General features: G+C 41.4%; 2 protein-coding genes across 4 annotated transcripts in view; both read right to left on the bottom strand.

Annotated features, from left to right (window-relative positions):
• Window positions 1–335: 335 nt before the first annotated feature.
• Window positions 336–8,030, bottom strand: LOC137589605 (zinc finger protein aebp2-like). The gene is made up of 8 exons (XM_068307460.1): window positions 7,434–8,030; window positions 5,578–5,812; window positions 4,410–4,517; window positions 4,126–4,312; window positions 3,865–3,989; window positions 2,255–2,322; window positions 919–1,032; window positions 336–830 (listed from the first exon to the last, which is right to left on the bottom strand). Exons 1-8 carry the CDS (start codon window positions 7,922–7,924, stop codon window positions 818–820), a joined length of 1,341 nt encoding a protein of 446 aa, XP_068163561.1. The 5' UTR covers window positions 7,925–8,030; the 3' UTR covers window positions 336–817.
• Window positions 8,031–11,335: 3,305 nt separating this feature from the next.
• Window positions 11,336–24,061, bottom strand: part of LOC137589000 (pleckstrin homology domain-containing family A member 5-like) — an 88,728-nt gene continuing 76,002 nt past the window's right edge. For all 3 annotated transcript variants that reach the window (XM_068306348.1, XM_068306347.1, XM_068306350.1), the window contains 8 exons: window positions 22,484–22,619; window positions 21,998–22,119; window positions 20,179–20,370; window positions 18,290–18,394; window positions 17,368–17,484; window positions 16,312–16,457; window positions 15,997–16,157; window positions 11,336–15,071 (listed from right to left, as the gene is read on the bottom strand). In XM_068306348.1, coding sequence (XP_068162449.1) covers window positions 15,037–15,071; window positions 15,997–16,157; window positions 16,312–16,457; window positions 17,368–17,484; window positions 18,290–18,394; window positions 20,179–20,370; window positions 21,998–22,119; window positions 22,484–22,619 — 1,014 coding nt within the window. In that variant the 3' untranslated portion in view covers window positions 11,336–15,036. The remainder of the gene's footprint in view (window positions 15,072–15,996; window positions 16,158–16,311; window positions 16,458–17,367; window positions 17,485–18,289; window positions 18,395–20,178; window positions 20,371–21,997; window positions 22,120–22,483; window positions 22,620–24,061) is intronic.

Raw genomic sequence — 24,061 nt, 5'->3', positions numbered from 1 at the left:
CATGGATGACTGTATGGCGGCACGGAGGAAGAAAGGCAGCAGGACCCCAGCCGATGGATAGTTGGTGTTACACTGGTGGGACTACAGGAGCAGGACCACAGCGGATGGATGGCTGATGGGAGAACCTGAGAAAAACCTGTGAGGACATAGAGCTCAGAAACTCCAGGAAAGAAGTTGAGTTAGTAAAGGTGTGAATGGAGACTAGGAGAGAGGTGTCAGAGAGGAGGAGGAGAGAATCTCATTGACTCCAGACAGAATTACTATACTTAGCCAGGACTGAGCTGATTCAAGTAGGAAGCAGGTTTGATAAGTTTTCATAAATTTGTGAGACAGTCCCCAAAGAAAAACAGTTTTTATTGAGTGACTATCAATGGAGGAACACAAACAGAACAGCCAGAATGTAAACTTAAGACTTAAATGACATTAAAACAGAACAACGCTAGATATATTCACAAAACCAAGATCTTTAGTTAAAATAAATGAAGATAGCTAACAGTAAAAAAAAGTAAAGTACAAAAATATATTACAAATCTCAACTATTTACAAGGTTTCTTTCTACATTCGTCTAACCGTCTACAGTTACACTTCTGTCAGTTACTTTTAAGTCTAATTGCATTGCCTAAAACAAGCAACAGCTCACCCTTAATGTCCTTAGTAAACTTAGCACCAAAACACTGCAAGCCTCAGAGAAATGCTAGAGTCACAAAACTCCCAGCATCCTTTAGGAGGAGGAGGAGCAGAGGTGGAGATGAGGGGAGAGATGTTCTCCCACTTTGACGATAACCATGAGGTGTTGATGGAGTCCCTCAGGAGGCAGTCAGAAGAACATCCTACAGGAAAGACGGGACGATGATGTTTGCTCTGGTGCTTTTCAACAGCTTGTAAAACTCGTTCACACACATATGCACACACACACACCTGTAGATGGTGGGGTCCAGGAGGACGGCTGTGTCCGTGGGGAGCTTGGACAGATGAACCACTTTGGTCTTCTGTTGCAGTCTGTCGCTCTCATTTACCCACACGTCGGGGAGTCTGACACAGAGAAGAAACCTTAACGGATGTAAGATCACATCTGCACAGGTAATCAAAGTTTCAGGCATGTGGTCGATCTGTCAGCATCGTGTTTAATAATGACTAAAACCTCCTTCCCTTACCGGAAGGTCAGATGTTAAACTCCTCCCTGAGCCTCTCCTGGATGTCTGAGCTCAGCGTCGCTCTCTCTGATTGTATCCTGACCTTCATGATAGGCAGACCCTCATGCTACATCCTCCATTGAGACCCCCAGCACCAATGCCCTTTAGGGCTGTATGCTGGGTCCTCTCCTGTATTCCCTGTTCACACCTGACTGCTGGCCACACACAGCTTCACACCTAGGAGATGATTTGCAGATTACAGGAGAGACCGTGGCTGCAGTGCAGAGGGTCAGCAGCACGAGGCTCCTCATCATCCAGACAATGTTTTTACTGCCTCTGCTGTCTGAAGTCTAACATGGACTCAGGATACTGCAGCTGCACAGTGACGTCTGCTCAGCACATCACCAGGACAGTGCTGCCCTCCATGGAGGATCTCTACGCCTGGAAGACCTCTGAAGGCCATCGGAATCATTAAAGCCCCTTGTAACCCCAGCAACAAGGTTCCTGCTGCAGCAAGAAGCTGCAGCCTCACACACAGCTTCATCCCTCAGGCCATAAGGCGCCTTAACAGCACATCGATGTAATATCTGCACCTGCAACGCTGCTAAATTGCACCTTGTGTATTCATTTCTATTGTAATTCTGCTTTTTTTTTGTGTCATACAGCTTTAACTGCTGTCCTGCATGTAGCTGTTTGACTAACAGAAGTAGTTAAATTACTACTAATTATTACTTTTGTATCTTGTAAGGAGTCATTTTAAGAGTGAGAGTACAAGCACACAAAGCATCTCTAGTTGTAGCCCTACTCTTTACAACCCCACTGAGCAAAAAGAGAAAAGGATAAAAACACAATTACAACCACCCGCTATAACATTTAAATACATAGAGGGTTCAAATCAGTATTTCCCATTGAATGATGCCAGTAAAGAACATAAAAGAACTCAAATTTATTGTCTGTATGTGTATTACTCTTTTCTAGTCATATGACTACAGTTGGGTTTTTCTCCAACTCAAACAGTTCAGATTATGTATGAAGTGATGTTTGATTCAGGTCCTCTGTGCAGATGTCAACTTGTTGTGTAACATGTGGTGAACAGAGCAGGAGGATTTGAAATGACTTACATGTCTTCAGGTGTCCAATGCAGTAACACCTTCACTTTCCCAGTGTCTTCTTTCCTCCTGGCTATAACCTGATCATATAAGAAAAAAAACAAAAAACAGAAAAAATATATCCTGAATCAGCACACAGGATCGATATAATTACACGTGTACATTCACGAGTTACATTCTGGACAAAAACATTAAAAGATGGACAAATGGGAGTGAGAAGAAAATATATTCCCCTGGATCGTAATAAAAAACTGACCATCCCAATGATGGCGGTACAAACACTTGAGAACACCTAAAACATCTCCACATTGGCAGATATATTCAAATGTTCAAACTTGAATATAACATTGAGTGTTGGAACATCAATGTCATCAGAACCCTGATCCACCAGAACAGAAGTAATCCAACAACAAAAACAACAACGACCAGGAGAGGGAGAACAAACACACACTGTCTAATCTCCTGCATTGCTGGTGTTTCAGAAGAGAATTCAACATTTCATACATTTCAACCTGGACACACTCAAAGACAAAATTTGGTCCAACAAAACACCACAAAGCCATGAGGAGTCTGATGTCCATTCAATAAGGAATGCAGAGAGGAACCAACAACCGCTGCACGAGGAAATGGATGAACACAGGAAACAACTCCTCAAGACGAGACTCAACGCACCTGTGCCTGAGACACAGGACACTGCTCTGAGGACAGTAATGTCCAGGTTTTAGCCAGAGAAGACAAATAGTTTGATAAAGGAGGTAAAGAGACCATTTTTGATCTTACATTTTTGGTGCTATTAACTAGTATCACCTCCATCTCTCCATGTGCTGTGGACCTTCTCCTCCAAGCCCACCAGTACCACCCCTCAACTATCCATCGGCTGGGGTTCTGCTTCCTTTCTTCCTCCGTGCCGCCATACAGTCATCCACGCAGCTGTAATTGTGCCTTGACTTTAGCAACCTTAACCATATTGATACCGTCTCTATCTGGCCTATCTGTCTCTCTCTCTCTGTCTCTCTCTCTCTGATGCTGTTCTTGTCTTCCTTTGATTTCTTTTCCACCCAACCGGTCGAGGCGGATGGCCGCCCAAAAGAGTCTGGGTCCTGCCCGGAGTTTCTTCCTCATCGAGGGGTTTTTTCCCTGCCACTGTCACTTATGCTCTGGAGGGTTCAGTTGGGTTTCTCTGTCGGTTAAAGCGCTTTGAAATGTCTGCTGCCATGATTAAGCGCTATATAAATAAAACTTGATTGATTTTTGTCCAACTGGAGAAACCGTCTGTGAACAGAGGAGGATGATGAAGACACCATCCGTCTGACCTCCATCCCCAGAAAGCACAAGAACCATTGACACCTGGGTGCAGCTCACGATTGTGGGAGGACCAACGACCACCGTATGAACTGTAACGACTCCTAATGACACCCAGTGTCTTGTTGGTTTTGGTTCTTTTGTCCAACAGGAGGATCTGGACTCTACAGTCAGTGAAACTTCTTCAACCAACCCGAAACAAGTCCAGCTGATTGTTTTTGGCTCTTCTTGATTCACCTCATCCTGACTGAACCTCCACAGACAACACTGAACGTTAGATTCAAGTTTGCTTATGTGGGTATGTGTGTGTGTGGACCCACCGTGCTGTGAAACACCACACTGTGTCCATTGCCCATGCTCTCGATATGCGTCGCTAGGTTGAGGCAGATCGCTCTGTGGCGGATGGCGTCCATCGTCTGAGCATCGAAGAAGTCGTGAGGTCGGGCTGGAAAGACAAAAGATTTTCAGTGGTGCTATCTGACCATACATCCATCTGTGTGTGTTCAGATGGATGTGAGGGTCTGATGGATATAAAGGTGGCGGGGGGGGGGGTTGGATATTAAGCTGGGGGTCAGACATACGTAAGGAGCGCCTGTGTCTGTTCTTCAGCTTCCTCCTCTTGGTGATGCCGGCCTTGGACGGCGACTCCTCCTTCATTCTGCCCTGATTGGACACTTTGGAGGAATTCTGGGAGCTGAAGTGAGTGGGGACGTGACGGGCCAGCCCCCCCTGAGAAGCAAACGTGGCATTGCAGCCCCCCACCACACACTGCAGAAGGACGATAGAGGACGGATTTAAACTACAGCTGAAGTTTGGAACAGTCAGTGGGAACTCAGGAGGTCAGGTGAGGAGTGTGTGTCCTCACCTTGAAGGGTTTGTCACCGCTGTGTGTGAGCATGTGTCTCTGCAGCCAGCTCTGACTGGTGGACGGTGTGTTGTACACTTTACAGCCCTTCCACAGACACACAAAGACCTGCAGGGAACACACACACACACACACACACACACACACACACACACACACACACACACACACACTAGCTCAGCACACAGAGAAACCCTGGAGGTGGTGGTAACTGTACTGATCTGAGCAAACACACACATTTCCTTACCTGAGAGTTTATCTGATTAAGGGAAAATATAATTTAAACTGTAGACATTTTTAAAAACACATAAAGGTGTCCAGCTCATCTGGTTATTAATCAACTAGTTGGGGGCTAACTGGGTTTTCTACCATCTTAAGTATCATTAGATGAGATTATGAGACTGCTATTCTGTATGTTTAAGCTGTCTATAGAACCCCTGGTACGTGAACTGCAGGTAAACATTCATGCACTGTGATTATCACAGACTGGTGATGTTGGTTATTAAATAAAACAGTTATATTAATTCTCCTACTGTGTTGATATTTCGTCACTTTCTTCACTTCAATCTGTGTTTCCAGACTGAACAAAGCTTTGGAATAAAACAAGTTTCTCCAGACGCTCCCTGTTCTTTGAAACGTTTCATCCTTTGGGTGATACAGGTGTTGCAATGAATTTGGTATTTCAAAATTTTCTCAAATGAAAAATATTTTTGCTACTATACAGGGGAAAATACCATCAAAATTGTTAACTGGAACCTATTTTTAATGTATCTGTTCAAAAGGGCCGCGGTGCACTCCAGCTCCCCTCCGACAGCGGATGAAGCGGTAGACGATGAATGAATGAATGAATGAATGTTCAAAAGGGAACAGGTCCCAGCTCAGCCAATACCTGCACTACTGTCAAAGCTTTAAAACATGAGTGACTGGTTTGTTTTCCGTTATGAGTCGACTACAACATGACGTCACCGTAACGATTTAAATAATTAAGCTCTTCATTTTGAGGTTATATTTTCCATATTTGCTATTTCTACACAACCCCCACCTGCAATGTCCGTAGCAGCTTCTGATCCACAACATTTTACACACACGTCTGTCTTCAGCCGGGATCGCGTGAACTACCCTTCGAGCTACTGACACACAAACGATCACCTGACAGGAAGTCACTGACCCCTCCTCTCTGTCCGTCCACATGTGTGGCTCTGATGTGTTCAGCCAGGTCGGGGCTGCTGGGGAACTGCTGCTGGCAGTGATCCCAGCAACACGTGTAGCTCACTGATTTGCTCCCCATAGGCCCCGCGCTGCTCCCTGCAACCAGGGCCCCCCCGTGGCCATTGAGCAGGGCTGGGGTGGAGCGTCCACTGGATGCTGTGCTGTCCACGTCCATCAGGGTGCTGCCGCTACAGCTGCACGCACACACACGAGAAAGAACACAAGCATGCATTACACTGGTGTACGTGTACACACACACAGTCACTGCAAAAAAAAAAAAAAAAGATCAAAATAATCAATTATTTTGCAGATCAAAATAATTGATCAGTCATGGCGTGAAATTGTAGCAGGAGGTCATTTAAAGAAGAGGTGAAGGTCAGAGAGGATCGGTGTGGTTTCATGTCAGGACAGAGCGATGCAGACGGGTTTTTGCTTTGAGGATGCTGAAGAAGTGAAGGCTGGAAGGAGTTGCACTGAACTTCTGTTGAACTGGAGCGAGCATGAGATAGTGTGTGAGAAGAGGACGTGTAGTAGTGAAGGAGGAAATTATGGGGTGGTAACAGGTTTGAAAGCTAGGTGGAGAGAGGAGGGAGGGATACGAGAGGATGAAGATGGTCTACAGGAAGGTAGTGAGTGAAACTGTGGTTCCAGGTTTGGAGCTGGAGGGACTGGCTGAACTGGAGAAGACTGAATGTAATCAATCTTTTCTCCGGCTGTAACAACTCATCATTATTGATTACAGTGATGAATATGTTGACTTGTGTTGCTTACATTCTCCCACAGTAAAGTCATCTCCTTCTGCTCCAAAACAAACCAAAGCTGTCCCAGAACAGAAACCCGTCATCACCTCCATGTCAGTCACAGAAGAAAAACAGCCCAGGATGAAGAGCTGGGGAGACATGACCGCTGCTGAGACACCCCCGGAAGGGCAGAACTGATCCAGAGGGGAGGATCCATCTCAACCATCAAACAAGAACCAATAACTACATGGAAGCTCTGGTCAAATAGCCTGGGTTGACCACAAGAACCTCCAGAATTCCACACACACGGATACCAAAAGCCTCCCTCAAAACCTCAATGGGAATGACGGGTCAGCTGACCCAGGAAGTCACCTCCAGTCGTCATCATCCTGTAGAAACACTGAGGAGAAGGTCTCCACTGGTGTTAGGCAGTCCTGGATCTGCTCAGTGGATCAACACTGATCCTGATTCCAGTGTGCTACCCATCAGCCACCTGGTCTACATGGACGAGGTCAACACCTCCCCTACTTGGTCCAACCATCAGGATCATCTAGACCGGACCAACCAGCTGCTACCAAACAATGGGGGAACCATGGGAGATCCTCTGGGGTTTGACCGATGGAACACAACGAGGTGGAAAGGAGAGAGTCTGGAAGAGTCTGGAAAAGTCTGGAAGAGTCTAGAAAGGTCTGGAAGAGTCTGGAAAAGTCTGGAAGAGTCTAGAAAGGTCTGGAAGAGTCTGGAAAAGTGTAGAAACATGAGGGGCAGCGATCAGCTGGTGAAAGAACCTGGAAACACAGGAGTCATGAGAAGACCAAAGTTTCTCCCCACGCATCGAGTCCAGGACACAGAAAGAGGGGGTTGGGGGTCACAGCCCCACCAGGACCAAATATTAGCAAGGGGGGGGGTTAGAGAGAGACCTTCAGACAATCCACAGGACATTGAACTCAACCGCTTTAAGTCTCTGAAATCACGTTAAACACCGAACCGTGTCGCTGTCCCACGACCCCCACGCCACCCCCGACCCGACCCCCTCCCCAGCCCGAGGCCTCTCTCCGCGGCTCCTTCCACAGACCTGTCCTCCGAATCCATCCGGCTGAGCGGCTCTCCATCCGACGACGTCAGCTCCACGCTGGCTCGTCTTTTCAAGCCGTGATCGTCTTTTTCCGCGGTCTTCGGACGTTCCGTGGGCGGCGAACACGACACGTTGCCCCCCACTCTTTGTTCACCTCTCAGCGGCCGGGAGCCCTGCTTCGTGGACCCAGCGCTAGGAGCCAAACCCCCCCGCACGGGACTGTTCCTCGGTTCAGAGAGTTCACCCCCGGATCCACCGGGGTCTTTCTGCCCACCCGGGAGCGTGGGGTCTTCGTCCCCGGGATCCCCCGCAGCTCCGCGGCCACCCTCCACACTCACGCCCGCTCTGCTCTCGTTGTTGTCGCCCGGTTCCTGTTCGCGGTCCGGCGTGGCCTGTGTTTCCTCGTCGGGTTCTGGTGTTTGCTGGGTGTCGTTGGGATCCCACGCAGACTGACGAACGTGTTCGGTACGTTCGCTGATTATTTGCGCCATTTTCGAACTGCACGGAGAGATATTTTTGCGGCGTTTCGGTGTAAACGATGCCCCCGTGGTGCCCTCCTTCCACCACGCACTCCGTTCGAACGCAGCAGGGGATTCGCGTGACGTCAGGACTCCTCATTTCCAAAGCTCTTCTATCTGAGAAGATATCTCACACATTACCCTAACCTGTGTGCTCATTTATTATTTTAACACTGAATTAATTGTAGCTAAAATCAACTGTATGCATCCAATTAATAAATCTACTGTTGCATACAATGCAATACAATACAATGCAATACAACACAGTTGTCCACTCCACTGTAGTGAAATCTTCCTACATCAGTTTAACTGCTCAGAAAACTAATCGTCTATTTTTTCATATGTATCTTTATATACCAATATTATATATTGCAAAATGGTATAAATGAAATGGGAGATTAAATGGACTTTGATTGTGTATTGAAATCGATCAAGTTGGACTAATGCAGTTAATCTGAAATATGCATTTGTCTTTTTCTTTTATATTACGTTCACTTCATCTGAATGGAATATGTCAGGTTATACATTAAAGAATGTGCAGGGAATCATCGTAAACTGAAGCACAGCTACGAGAAGAAGGCAAAACAAATCCTGTAAAGATAGTTTGAACATGGGTGAGATACCCTTCTTCATATTGACGATCTTTGTCATTGTAGCCTCTCGGCTCCACGTGTTCCGACAAACAGAAAAATGATCCAACTCCAGAAGTGCTGAAAAGGCACGTTCCGGTGGCTAAACGGTGTCCAAGGCTACCGACAGTCTCCTGTCTATATGCTATGCTGGATGTCATTGGTTCAAGTCCCAAACAGCTCCTCAGGCTGTTTCCACACTGACCTGTGACCTTTAGAGGAAACTCCAGGGATGGAAGGCCTCTGTATATGTCTGTAGTTTTAAAATGTAAAAACTGAGCAGTTTGACTGAACTCTTGTCTTGTTTTGACATTGAGAACCTGAAGAAGAGTTCTGTAATTTAGACAAAAGAGTTCTGTATTGTGGCCCACTTTTTCTACTGAGCATAACATAGTTATAGAATTACTAGGAAATGGAATGGTGCCGTGAAAGAAATAATGGAAATTTGAAGCTGGATCCTGAAGAAACCTGCAATTAGCATAACAGTTATATTGTGATTCCAAATTTCAAAGTTAACGGATTTGATGGTCATCACAAAGGTCAAACTGTTATGGGACTACTGCTTTCAGGAGTAATCGCTGAGATACATCAGAAAAAGTTTTTGCTCTTTTTTTTCCCCATAAATTCTCTTATTTTCAACTTTTCATTTTCAGGATCCCTTTGCGATCGAGTTATAGACATAAAATGTCTTTGCCAACAAATAACTGATCACCCGTTATTTGTCTGTGGGGTGTTTTTTTTTTTTTTGGATACATTATTGGATTTAGTGCTGAATCACTGCAGGCAAGTCAGCTATTATTCCCTCAAAACCTGAACTCATGTCCCACATGAATCTGAGTGGTCACCAAATACTGTAAAGAAAAAAATTCTTAGGTAAAATGGGGTCATTACTTTGTGACTGCTATAGATGTTTAATCTCCAGATAAAACATATTCAATCCTCTGAGAGAAAATCCCATTTTGTTCTATCAACATCCTGTGATGTGGGCTCTTGGATGAAGTTCTCTAAGGCCCCGTCCACACGATGCCTTTTGAAAACGCAACTTTTTTTTCGCGTTTACGCCTTCCGTCCACACAACAACGCAGATATCCAGAATGAAAACGCAACTTTTTGAAAACGCTGGCCGAGGTGGATTTTTTTTAAAAACGCTGGGTCTGCGTTGTTGTGTGGACGACGTATCCGCATCTTTTTAAAAACGCTGACGTTTTGCCTGCGACGAAAACCGCTGTGACGTCATATTTATGAGCCCGTGTGTTGTGACAACAAAACACGGAGGATTCCTATTGGATAAAATTTGACTCAATACTGGCACCAAATGGTTTGGCATGCTTTATAGCTGTCTTCGAAAACGCACTGCTGCGTTTATGTGTGGATGGAGATTTTTTTGAAAACGCTGTTGTGTGGACGCAAATCGTTTTCAATGCGTTTTCAAAAAAATCCGTCATTGTGTGGACGGGGCCTAAAATAATAGATATCAGTGGTGAATATATATAATATATATAATGAAGTGTAGTTAGTCATCTGATGACTTTGAGTAACTAATTACTTGGAAGCTAGGAAACCAAAATTCAAATTTATCCTAAAAGGACAGTCCTATGGGTTTGGGAAGCATTTAGACAGACAGCCAGCCAGCCAGCCAGCCAGCCAGCCAGACAGACAGACAGACAGACAGACAGACAGACACACACACACACACACAGCCTAACACATGACAGATTATGTTTTCTCTAAATTTTAAATCATGATGTTGTGATTGATTTAAAGCGTTATGTTTAAGAGTGATTTTGACTCGTTAATGAACCATCATATTGTTATATCTGCTAAAGCTTTTTTTTTTTTTACCTTTTCAGGTTTAGGTAAATGAACAATTTTTGTAGATACTGTACCGTTTTAATTACATAGACAGAAACTGTTAAAACAAAATTGTGAATTACAGTTTGAATGTGTGCAGTGTATCATTTGTCATATCAGCATCCGATGACCATAGTTGGCCAATAGTTGTATAACAACTACTGTACTTTACTGGGCTTCAACGTTCTTACAGCTTCAGGTGGTGTTCACATTAATCATCACCGTCACTGTTAATTTGGTTAAAAAAAGGCTCCTATAATTGCTATTTAATTGTGAAAACTTTGACCACAAAAAAGCCAAAAGACAGCAAACATATGACGACATAAAGCAGTTGTGGTGATGAAACGTTTGATGAGTCCAAAGGTGTGTGAAGAAATGTCAGTAATCAGTGTGTGTGTTTGTGTTTTAATTGTTTGACATGCTGATGTGTCGTATAGCAAATAAATGAAATGATTCTGCACAACATGGTGGAATGTTTTTGTGTTAAAGTTCCAAGAAGAATGAGCAGTTTGGAAAATGTATATAATTTACATCAAGTTATCCTGAGCATATTCTGCATTTGATATATTTCAAATCATACACTGAGTGAGATTTGTTCTGTTGATGATACAATCAAACTGTTTCATGACCAAGATTTAAACAGAAAAGTTTTTTCCTGCAAAGATTTTGAAAATTTATGTAAATTAATTATTTCTGCACTCAATTTGAACTAGCATACCGTATTATGGTTTAATCAGGGTATTTAGGGGGAGATCACCCCCCTTTAACAATTTGCGATGTGGAAATTTTTATAATTTCATGGAGCCTCAAGGAAATAATTTTTGTTTTTATCAGCTCAAACAAAAAAACAACCAACAGATCATTTGACATGTAGATGACAAAAGCAGCCAAAGGCATGTTTTAAGAACATCAACATTTATTTCACATGATAAAAAACAGATGGGATATGAACCTTTTGCATATTGACTCTGATAATATTAATAATAACCTCTTATAATTTTAATATCCATTCTTCTTTTCTGTGTACATAAATTAGTAGTTAGAATGTTTTATTTTCTGTACACTTTATACATCTCTTAAATTTCTTTTATATTCTGGAGTTCCGGAATCCTACTTATTGCTTCATACATGTGCTATTGTCAAAATCTTCACCACCTAAGACAAATTCAAATGCACAACATCTTATCTGTGTCCTGTCCTCTGCCTTTGTTCTGCGTCTAAGAAATGTAAACTGAAGAGTCCTTAAAGAGACACATGAAAAAGTAGGAAATTCTTAATATTCACATCAACAACATTCAAGCAATTCTGTCCTGTTAACAGAAATAATTTCCACTTCTCCAAATACTTCACTGTCTCAAAAAAGAGAAGACGACAGTGACAGGTATGAAACATAGCAATAAGGGGTCTGGTCTCAAAATCAATACAAAGGATCAAAATGAAAGCAGGTTAAAAACAAGTGCTGTTGGGTGTCTTTAGGGTTCAAATAAAGAAGCACTGATGTGTCAAGTTTTGGTGCTTAGCCCGTCTATCAAGTACTCCTATATAAAGCCATACACTGACCCCCGTTAACTCAGTAACACCTTACTGCTCCAGTAGTATATTCTAATTACTATGTCAGGATGACTTTACTACTTACTGTCATAAGGCAGGCTTGTACACTGATGTGTGTCCATGTATCCGGCAAAACATTTCAATGGAGCGACATTATCCCAAAGCAAATCAGGCAAAAGTGAAGTTTAGTCTGTGAAATTGTTTCATTACCGGTTAAATTTAACCCTATTAAGTTTAAGATAAAAAAATATGGTAGGTGTGTGTGTATGTGCATACTACTGATATTATATATACAGTATATATATATATATATACACACACACTGCATAATCATTTAGTTGTTTGTTAGGTTTGAGTAATTCACACAATCAGTCCCACAAAAACAATCTTTGGTGTTCAGTAAATTTCAGAGAGTAGGGACACAGGATACAGTGGTTCCTCAACTTACGAAATTAGTTCCGGAAGAAATTACGTAAGTAGAACATTTCGTAAGTACAGACATTCATAAGTAGAGGTACCACTGTATATTAAGGATATATTCGACACCCTTCCTCCCCCAGAGCCACAGTCACCTACAAACCTGTAGTAATTTGTGATGGATCCACTTCAGTGGACACTCTAGTTGGCACTCATCCTTGCACTCATCTTTGTATGAATGTTTCTACAGAACATTACTGAGAGTCATTTGGAACCAAAACAATCATTCATCAAAAAAATGTGATGCTGTGTAAAGCATTAATCAAATAAACCAGGACAACTTTCTAATCTTTCTTTATCATAGGTCTAATTAAAAGTGGGACAAAGATATTGTGCACGAGGACGAAGAGGAGGATATAAGGATGGATGGGTCGCTGAGCTTCTCCTCCCAGCTGGACGTGGCAGGAAAACCTCCTTGGGGACGCGGCCCGGAGGGATCCACCCCAAATGCCCAAACCACCTCAGCTGACTCCTTTCCATGCGAAGGAGCAGCAACTCCACTCTGAGCCCCTCACAAACAGCAGCGTTTCTCACCTTATCTCTAAGGGAGACACCAGCTATCCGCCTGAGAAAATCCATTTCAGCCGCTTGTATCCGCGATCTCGTTCTTTTGGTCATGATCCACCGCTCCTGCTGCCCCAATTCTCTTTCCAGTGGTTCTTGGACCACAACTCAGAAATGTTCTAGTGATGCAGTCAACATAAATGGCATCATCATGTCCACCTGCACCACTGTCCAGAACTTGGGGGGGGGGGGGGGGTCATCGCTCATAAAGACCAGTCCTTCATTCCCACATAAAATTGCAAGGACTTCTTTCAGTCTTGTAATATTGCAAACATCAAGCAAGCATGAACCCACAGTGATGCAGAAAAGGTAGTTCCAGGCTGGATTACTGCAATCCATTAGGTTAGGTTAAGCCTAACCCCAACAAGTCTAGTTAACACCTTCAGATGATCAAGAATGCAACATCTCCATGTTCGACTGAAAACCTTCCTTTAAATAAAGCTTACAGTTAAACCAGCCAATAGCTATGCTGTCAGCTGTTATTGGCCTTCGACTGCTGGGGAAACCTCCCATGACAAACAAAACTCCTCCCTTTTCATCTATTTATTCATTCCATGAATTCATGTCACTAGCTGCTTTTATTGATGTTTGCTCTATCTATCAAGGCGGATGGCCGCCCAAAAGAGTCTGGGTCCTGCCCGGAGTTTCTTCCTCATCGAGGGAGTTTTTCACCGCCACTGTCGCTTATGCTTGCTCTGGAGGGTTCAGTTGGGTTTCTCTGTCTGTTAAGGCGCTTTGACATGTCTGTTGCCATGATTAAGCGCTATATAAATAAAACTTGATTGATTGTGATCATTAGCATCTGTAGTTTCAGTATTTCCTGGACAGCAGCTTCCTCTCCATATTGTGAACCACTGCATAAATTAATACCTGCATGATGTTCTGTCTGCACCTGATTTGTTTGTCTTTCTTTGTATCTCTTCATCTGTCATTGTATCGCTGTCTTTCTACCTCTATCTCTATCTCTCCAAAGGGGCACGGCAGACTGTCGACTACTTTGAGTCTTGGGTTCTGCTCAAGTTTTCTGCCTGTTAAAAAGGCATTTTTTCCCTGCCTCCCTCATTTAAATGACTTGGTCATGTGGGACAAGTTGGGTTCTACAAGAGCAGGACTTTCCCTGGAAAGCATCTTGCGCTAACTTTTTTGTTATGATCTGATACTATACAAATAAAGGTGAATTTAATCAACACCTGATAGGTGGTAGGTGAATTGTACATTACAATTCACCTACCAAAGTATTTTCACAAATTCTCAAAGACTTCTTACCATCTCTTATGATGAAAAAAAAATATCACGAGGATATGTTGTTAATCAAAAATAGCAAGTAATGTAATAAATATTTTACTATATGTTAATGTAACTAATATACTTTTAGTTAATTAGGACATGTGCCTTGGGCATGCTATGAACTCACTAAATTGCATGAATTTTAGACCCTATTACATTTTTCAGTTCATGACTTAATCCGTATCAACAACTTTTTGTATTGTGTGTGTGTGTGTGTGTGTGGTGTGTGTGTGTGTGTGTGTGTGTGTGTGTGTGTGTGTGTGTGCTCAGCGACAAAGATTTCTTCTTCTGTTTCTATTAATGTCATCATTACTTTCAGGGAATCAGTATTTTGAATAAATGTTTATGTCTGTAGCAAAAAAGATTTTGTGTTTCGTGACTTTCTTACGGTTCATAAGGTTTTTCACCTTCGTGCAGAAAAGTTTGGGACAAATGTGACTTCATAGAAGTGGTTCAGTCTTTTGCAGTACAGACGGATCCAACAGGAACTAAAACCAAACTGCATCTGCCTCTGTGATGGGGGGGGGGGCTCATCCATGCCTTATCGTTTGGTTAGCAGGGCTGCCAGCCTCTCAAGTCTCCCCGTGGGCATGGACCAGTAGTTGTACTCAGGTTGTAAACACAGGCATGGAGCTGCTTGCTGCCGGCTGGCTACATTGAGGCTTCATGGTTCACTTCATGAAGCCTACCGGCCACCACCACTTTCGTTGTTGAGGCCGGTGTTGCTCACGTGTCACTGCTCACCAAGGTGAGCGTCTGTGCTGCAGGAGGGAGGAAGAAAATAAAAGTGAGTAAGACATAATATGAAGAACACAAGTTGCATCAGTAATGATAATGCATGCTTTCATTTTTCACTTCACACAAAATAAGTAGATCATAACGCAAAACAATTAAGTATGCACAAACTGATTAACACATACTTCGCTCTGAGGGGGGGGTCTCAGTTAAGACACTATTGTCAATCAGCTGATGAACAGCCTATTTCAATTTAATGGTTGTTTGCAATAATTCAATTTTTTTTGTGTCACTCCCATTTCTTTTTTTTTGGCATTTAGAATTATTACTTCGAACCGATTTAAGATCCAACAGTGAAAAATGTGAAATCTTGAAATTTTTCAACTGGTCTTAACATTTTGATCAGGAGTGTGTGTGGAAAAAGACAAGACAACCTGCTGCGTCTCAAATAGTGTCACAGTGGAGATGAAAGGTGATTTACTGACTCTCTGTGTTGAATTCGATCTACTGGACATGTAGGAAATGCTTGAAGATGTTTAGAGAATCTTCACAGACACAATAAATATATCCTAGATTTTCTTGTACAACTATAGTTTGGACAAAGAGTCTAGAAACACATTGCTGGTCTGGTGAAGTTTGAGTTTTGATTTCTGCTTGGTTTATGGTTTGAATTCTGTTACAGTATATTGCAACAGTAGTACCCCACCAGAAGGGAGTGCATTATTCCATTCAAAGACAGCCCATGTGTTTGTGCCCTCAGAAGAGCTTAAATATCTGAAACACCTTACCGATCAGTAGAAAGCAAAAAAAATAAAACATCTTCGATCTATAAAGGATTGCCATGAAATGGATTAATGAGACCACTAGTAATAATAACAACAGAAAATAGTTGGTGATCTCACATTGACAGAGTACACAGGTGCTACAGGAACAGGAGGACTCTTCACTTACAAGCTAACATGTTGTTGTGTTTCCTGTCATCCAGCTGGGTGGATGAATCCAGCTGCTTTTCCAGCTGTTCTTCTCTGCTGTTTCGCATCGTCACATCTGGTTCCTCCTCCCCTGGCTCTGGGCTCAGCATCGCATGCGCAGGCGCAGGTGCAGATTGAAAGCTACAATGATTAGAATGGGTCAAATCTGATTGTAGAGCAAAATAATTCTATTGATGGAAACATAATTCATCATTTCGCGCGCGCGCACACACACACACACACACACACACACACACACACACACACACACGCGCGCACACACACACACACACACCTGTTTTGGGTATCTGTCGGCGACCTGGTCAGATCTTGCTCTCCGCTGTCGTCGTCCTCAAACGGCTGCAGGTTTATGATCTCTGCGTACTGAGGCCATGGCTCCGAGCGCAGCTTCAAAATCTCTGCTCTCTGACTCACACACAGCTGAAACACACAAACGCTCACATTCATCACTAAGAAAACGAGAAGAGGTCAGAGGTCACTGTACAAACAACTTTGTCTCCCTTTCCTGAATTTGACGTCAGACACAAGTTTCAAACATTGGGGATACGGGCAACCAAAGACAGAAAGCAGCTGTGAAAGTGTAGTTCTGTGCCTGTTTCATGGATGTTCCAGATTCATTTAGGATGAGTGAAATTCATACACAACCCGGACACAACAGGCTTCTTTGTCTAACTTCACATGTTTTGGGGGACCATGAACTAAACCGGTTCTGACTACCCTTGGCACTCTGCTGTTTCAAAAGCAGCATCTGTTTGATTGCATGTAAATAGTCAGCAGGCTACCGGCCACCATTGCTTTGTTCCAAAAACTCTACTTGACTGCATAAAATGCATCAAAACGTCACACAATTACACACATAATTAGGGTACAAAATAATATTATTAAATACCAGAACAAGAGGGCAACACCGTGGGGCAGTGAGTAGCTAACTATCTCAACCAATCCACATTGTCTGTGACTGATGAATAAAAAATTATGCAAACCCTCTATAAGATTTTGAATTAAAAGTTCACCCTAGGATTCTCATAATGTTAAAGAAAGTCAACAAAAACAAAACAGAATATTTCTTCATGTCTGACTCACACTAACACTAGATAATGAAGTTGATATTTGGCGTAGGGAAGTCAGGAAGCATTGAGATGGATATTGGGTGGGGGGGGTGTGAGCCATAATAATAGAATAACACTTTTACTGCATATGAATTCATGCAATGTGAAATCAAGGAATGGAAACACTGTGAAAAACATGACTCAAAGATGTCACCAGGGACTGATTGTATTTTGACAAGCCTGTACATAAAGAATGTTAGAGGTAAAGTTCTCCATCGTACTTCCTTGTCCAAGCTGTTGATCTCAGGTGACATCTCCACATTCTGGTGGGTTACTTCTTCGTCCCTCTGCACTTCCCCAGAGCTGCCATCTTTCCTCTCTTCCGTTCTGTGTACCACCTGCATATTACAGCAGAAACATGTCAGAAGATGCCTGAACAGCATAATGCAGATGTTCATGAACCTTTACATCACATTTGTATATAATAAACACATTATGGTACATACTACTGTTTATAAAAGTATACATCTGATAACGTCAGCAAGTGGTTGTCGTCATCCTCTGACTGACATGGAACACATTTGGATTTGGAAAGACATTCTGAATAAGAATTATTCTACTAAAATTCTAGACCGTAAGATTCTAGGCTGAACTGAGAGTCAATGCAGTCAAACTGCAGTCATCATGTGAAGAACAAAATGGTTCATTCAGAGCAACAAAAAGTAAATATTAAGCCTTCAGCTTTCCAGAGGTATTAGATAATTGTATTGCTGTGAAATGTATAACTTGATTAATTTTTATACAAACCAACATGTCCTATTGTTGCTGGGAAAATGTCACCCAAGTGGGTTGTGACATGATTATTTAATAAGATCCTATCAGTTTGTTGTTCTGATAATGGATGACTCACGTTGTTTATTCAGTTAAAGTTCCAGGTATTTAAAAAGTGACAATGATATTACTTAAAATAGAAAGAAGCTGTTAAGAAATGTTGAAAAGGCTTTTGTGAAACATTAACAGGCTAACCGTGTTAGCAAGCTTCAGAGGATCAACAGCACTAAATTACAGACATGATTTGACTTTTACATACAATGTGTACAGTATTTGTACTGCAAAAATAAAAAAAACTTCTTTTCAAACCAGAGAATGAAGTTCACCACTGACTGAAGATATGGAAAACTATCCACACAAACATCTACAAACCTTTGGCAGCGGTTCTGCTTGACTTCCAGTCACCAGTCTCTGTTCACCATGGACCCCCTCCAGCTCCATGGGGTCTGCACCGCCTCCCTCCGCCTGGAGACGTCTCTATAAACACACAGATTTTTTATTTGATTTTTAACATCACGTTTATTCATAAAAGTCAAATGACAAAATCATCACTTTGACATAAAATCCAAAAGAGATTCACATAAAGAGGATTTTCAATAGTACTGTGTGTTTTCTGAACAAAGAAGCATCTAATCTTTTAACATTTATCAAATTAAAAATTATCAAACTAAAAAGAGACAGAGAGAGAGAGAGAGAGAGAGAGCGAGAGAGAGAGAGAGAGAGAGAGAGAGAGAGAGAGAGAGAGAGAGAGAGAGAGAGAGAGAGAGAGAGAGAGAAAACAATTGGTTTGAATTTCTTTGATTTGAAAGTTTTCAAGTGGGGATTTAAGCTGATAATATCGCATTAATGTTTTGTATTTTCATGCTGTTTTTTATCAATCAGTCCAATTTCTTTCTAGCACAAGCCAGCATTCACTCATTGTTTAATATGTGCTCACAACCTGTTCATCACTAGCAATAATTATTCCTGCTCATCAACGGAGCGACCATCACAAAGACTTTGGGAAAACCTCCGACATATAAACAACAGGAGCCGACTTTCCAATAACTTGGAATTGGAAGGTCAGTTTGGGTGACTTACAGTTACAAAAACTACAAATGTGAAATTAAAGGTGTCTGTAATCACATTCACGAAAAGGTTTCAAAAGTAATTTGTGCCTACACTATATATTTAAATATTTAAGTATTTAATGTGCTTCACATATGAAATACAGTGGTACCTCTACTTACGAAATTTTCTACTTAAAAAATTTCTCAGCAGGAAAATATTACCTCTACTTACGAAAGAAATTTCGACTTACGAAAGGTAAAAATACATTATGGGCTGATAGTCACAGCTCCCACAGGTTCCTGAACGCAACATTCTCATAGCTGCTCTGCCATTGGCTATTACCTAGTCTCTTCCTGGCATCCCATTGGCTAAGAGGGACCTCTGTGTGGAGCTAGATCAGTGTCTATGCAGTGCCCTCGTCATTCTGCGCTCGACCCGTGAGGTGTTCTGATAGTTTTACGTAAATATATTAACTTTTTGAATATTCGCTATGGACCCCAAGAAAGTGACGGAGAAAAGAGGAAAAGAGAAGACGAAGAAAAGAGTTTTTTTGTCCGTACAAACAAAGCAAGAGATAATAGAAGAGCATGAGTAAGGGATGCATTTGGTTGATCTCGCCAAAGAATATGGCCGTAATGCATCTACAATCACCACGTTATTAAAACAAAAGGAAGTTTAAGGAGTTTAAGGCATTGCGTGGGTGGTTGGAGAAGTTCAGAAGGAGGACTGGAATTCACTCTGTTGTTCGGCACCATGAAGCAGGAGCGAATGAACCAAAGAGGGCAAAAACAATGGGGACAGCAGTTAAAAGGTAAATGACCGTCATTATTATTCTTTATTCTTTGTTTTTACGTTATGCACAACGTTCATTAATTATGTAATAATCTAATCGTAACATGTATTTGTTACATGTTTTGATGCATTTTTATGCTTTATAAAACATTTATGTCGGAATTTTGGGGGGGCTTGGAACGGATTAGGGCAGTTGCATGGAAAACGCGTCTCTACTTACGAAACTTTCTACTTACGTAATTTTCTACTTAGGTAATTTCTTCCGGAACCAATTAATTTCGTAAGTAGAGGTACCACTGTATTTAAAGCTTGTGTCCCAGGGACGCACGTTGTCTGATGATCGTGCGTCCCTGTCAAAAATGTGCTTCAAAGACGCAAGGATGCACACAAACGAGAACACTGTTTGTGTGTTACCTCACCTGCAGGATAACCAGAGGGTGTTCGTGGCTGAAGGAGGAGGATCGAGATGGAGTCTCTCTCTTCTTTTCTCTGAGACATGAGGCTTGTTGGTTCCTCCTCATCCTCTCCAGCTGCTCCTCCACACTCATCCTCATCCGGCCAACCTCTCGCTCTCCAAATCCGATTTGATCCAGAGTGCTCCTGGGACGATCCTGTTCAGGACAGTCATCAGTGAAATCTAGGTTTATGCGTCAAACTATTCATCCATAGCAAGTTTCTCAGAAATTATGATCACATTTTCAATCAAAAGAATTGTCCATAATAATAAAAAAAAATAAACAAAAAATAATTATTAAAATAAAAACAATAAAATGTAATAATAAAAAGAAGACTTCAGTCTTGGTTTTAAGTTAAATTTCTACCTCCATAAATCATGAGTCCTGCTTCTAGAACTATGCAAAAATCTGGATAAATCTCCTCTAAAACTCTTCCAGCCTGGGTGGAAGTTTGTGCTTTCTGTGGTCCCGTGTTTATGCATTATGGACAATTTCATAATCCATTAATTCAATTTCCAACCGGAATAAGGAAGAACTGCCACCTTCAAAACTCAAAGAATGTTGTGTGAAAGCATCAAAAAGAGTGTGGTTGTGACAACAATGTCAATTTAAATATGAAATCAGGCTGCGGCTTATCTGCAGGGTTTCACTCTTAACAAGAGGCCAGTTCATACCTGGGCCTCGTATGGAGACGCCATCATTATTAATGCCTCTGGTCAACGTAGAGTCAACAGGTTACTTATATTGTTATTTGTAGTGGTGGAAAGAAGGAATCAGGCCCCGTCCACATGATGACGAATTTTTTGGAAAATGCAACTTTTTAAAAACGCTGACGTCTTGCCTGCGACGAAAACCGCTGTGACGTCATATTTATGGGCCCGTGTGTACAAACATGATGGATGTACGAACCTTGTTGATGACAGCATTCTTGCAGACGTTTTGTGACAAAAAAAACACGGAGGATTCCTATTGGATAAAATTTGAGTCAATACTGCCACCACATGGTTTGGCATGCTTATAGCGTCTTCGAAAATGCACTGATGCGTTTACGTGTGGACGGAGATTTTTTTGAAAATGCTGTCGTGTGGACGCAAATCATTTTCGATGAGTTTTCAAAACGTTGCTTTTTCAAAACAAATCCGTAATTGTGTGGACGGGGCCTAAGTCCCTGCGTCGCCCTAACAAATCACTTTCCTCTTTAACTGATCACATGTATAAAAATCATGAGCTTTTTGCCAACACACAAGTCTTAAACATTTGCAAAAACCAGTAAATAGGATGATGTGTGATTAAAGGTAATTATAATTTATAATTTAATTAACAGTATTTCTGACATGTGTGGAACACAGCACTACAAGGCTTAGAATGTATTGGAGTCTGTTGAGGAACTTTTTTCTCTTCTTGTTTAGAGAAGCTCCGTTCCAAGAAGGAGAGAAACTTAGGCTGAGGTAGTCTAGATTGATTGATTGAGAAAGCGATCAAGAAACATCGTGAAAACCCTGCATGAAAATGGAACCATGTCGACAACTGAATCGTTAAAAAAATGGAATAAAACAGAATAGATCTCTGAATAAGAGGAAAGGGCAAACTTTTCTATCAGTCAACAATAATATGTTCCTCAAGCTGGTCCACGGCTCAGTCTAAAGGATGAAGATAAATGAGATTCATTGTAAATATCTTATCAAACAATGATTGTTACAGGCTTAAGAATTTAACTCAAAAACACTGTTGTCCTGAAATCAGCTCAATTTGCAGAAACTTATTCACAGAGCACAAAACGTACCGATCTGGATTCAGGCTTCTTGACCTTCCTGAGGGTGACGTAGGAGGCGATGGTGGAGGACTCAGGAGATTTCATGGGAGATTTGGTCCTGGGAGGAACAATGCCAACTGGGTAAGGAGGCACTGGTGGAGAGATGTCATGTAATACTGTTAGTTACACAGAAGCAAAGAAGCGCTAAAGTTGGGCTAACTGTACCTAAGAAAGTAGTATAAATACAAGCAAAATTTAGTCCTTAAAAACAATTCAAAAAGCCAGTTCTATTCTGGTTAGATGGTTGCTGTTTTCAACACTGTGTATCATTTTCAAGTACAAAAAATTGATATTGTGTGACGCCTAAAGCTGTTATCTGTGTAAACTTCCACAAATTGGGCTACAAAAACAACCAATGACAGCAAACAGCAGGCTGAGGCGTGACTGTTAACGCATCCTAAGCATCACCACTTTGGGTATCAGCGTGTAGCATCATGGCTTTATGTGACTGAATACCTTTAGAGGCTGTGGTGTTATTACTCTCAGCAGAAATCTCAGTCTTGTCCTTCTCCTCGCCATTGGCCTCGTCCACTTCCTCCTTCACTGTCGTCAGCTCAGGCTCACTCTTATACAAGCGATAGTCTGGAGCTTGCTGTGAAGGACAAGTCCATCAGTGTCAGAAAACAAACCAGACAGAGAATTCAGGCACACACACTTGTACAGACTTCAGATAAAACAGTTCTCCATTGGTTCTTCATTACAGTAGAATTGAGAGAATAGATTTCTTTATTGCCAATTATCTATTGGTCTCAAAATTGAAATCAAATTTAGCAAAGAAATGATTCTCGTACTATTGTGGATAATGATGTGGACCAAGGAAACATATTTGAGTAGCATCACAAAACCTATCTGCAACAATGAGTCAGGTTCTTATGTAATTACACGTATACCTTGGCTTATGTCTTTTGAAGTTACATCATCTCAGTAAACTTATAAATCGAAACAACTCTTGTATTTGCTTTATAAGCTTAAAAATTTAATTTTATCATTCATTCATAAATAAAAGTACTGTAGACATCACCAAATTGTATTTAATTTTTTTTCTGTACTATATTCAAAAATATAAGCTAAAATACATTTGTATTAACTTTTTATCACTGAAAATGTATTCCTAAATGAAGTACAGTACAGAATGTCTTCAGGTTGAGCTGAAAATAACCAAAGTAATTCAACATAAGTCTTTTTTCAACTTATGTCGCGTCTCCTGGAATCACTTAACAACATAGGGTGTCGTATAGCTGTACATATAATACATATACCTGTACATATAATACAGGTGTATTATATGTACAACTTTACCTTACTATATACCTGTATTATATGTACATATAATACATATACCTGTATATATAAGCTGATAAAATGATTTCCAGCTAACTTTGCGTGCCATTGCAGTTAATGCTCCCTCAAAGTTATTTACACTAATCCCTTTTTTGCCCACATAGAGTATTTTTGCATATTCGTGAGTCGACCAAAAGACTGTTCAATTAAAAGAAACATTTTACAGCAATTAGATTTCCTCTTTCCATTTCTCGCTCCCTCCCTGTCACACATGGATCCATTGCCCATTTTTCTAAAAAAAAAATCCTACATAAGAATAGGGGCGAACTGGCCTCTGTGATACCATACAAGGAAGGCACAAGGCATAAAATAACTGAAATGCAAACAGTATTCTTCAAACAGCTTTACAGTTTGAAGAATATTCTCCATATGAAGAGTACAGAACACATAAAATACGAAAAATCAAAATATTTTCTCTAATTAGTTAAATCATGAGTAGCAATTTGAGAAAAACTCATTGTTTTAAAGGAAGTGTTGTATTTGCAGAATGAAGGAGCATTTTTTCAGAAAAGGTTGAAGTATTTTGAGAACAAGGTTGTATTTCATGTAGACACTTTACTCTGAAAATTACAGATTTGTAACGTTACAATTTTTTAATTGATATTTCTCTACTCTAATTAACGTGTTAAATTTGAACCCAGAGGAGTTACATAGAAGCCAAAATTCCATATCTGGGCTTGTGAGCAGCACTAT

The sequence above is a fragment of the Antennarius striatus genome, chromosome 22 (genome assembly GCF_040054535.1).
Source record: "Antennarius striatus isolate MH-2024 chromosome 22, ASM4005453v1, whole genome shotgun sequence".
NCBI classification, from domain to species: domain Eukaryota; kingdom Metazoa; phylum Chordata; class Actinopteri; order Lophiiformes; family Antennariidae; genus Antennarius; species Antennarius striatus.
Note: the sequence above shows the minus strand (reverse complement) of the source record. Positions and strands in the feature narration are given on the sequence as shown.

Bases quoted from the DNA above. Each gene is read 5' to 3' on its own strand.
- LOC137589605 (XM_068307460.1), bottom strand. From the start codon at position 7,924: ATGGCGCAAATAATCAGCGAACGTACCGAACACGTTCGTCAGTCTGCG. The intron at 4,518-5,577 runs GTCAGTGACTTC...TGTTCCCTGCAG, and splicing joins TGGACGGACAGAGAGGAGGG to GTCTTTGTGTGTCTGTGGAA. The intron at 4,313-4,409 runs GTGAGGACACAC...GTCCTTCTGCAG, and splicing joins GCGGTGACAAACCCTTCAAG to TGTGTGGTGGGGGGCTGCAA.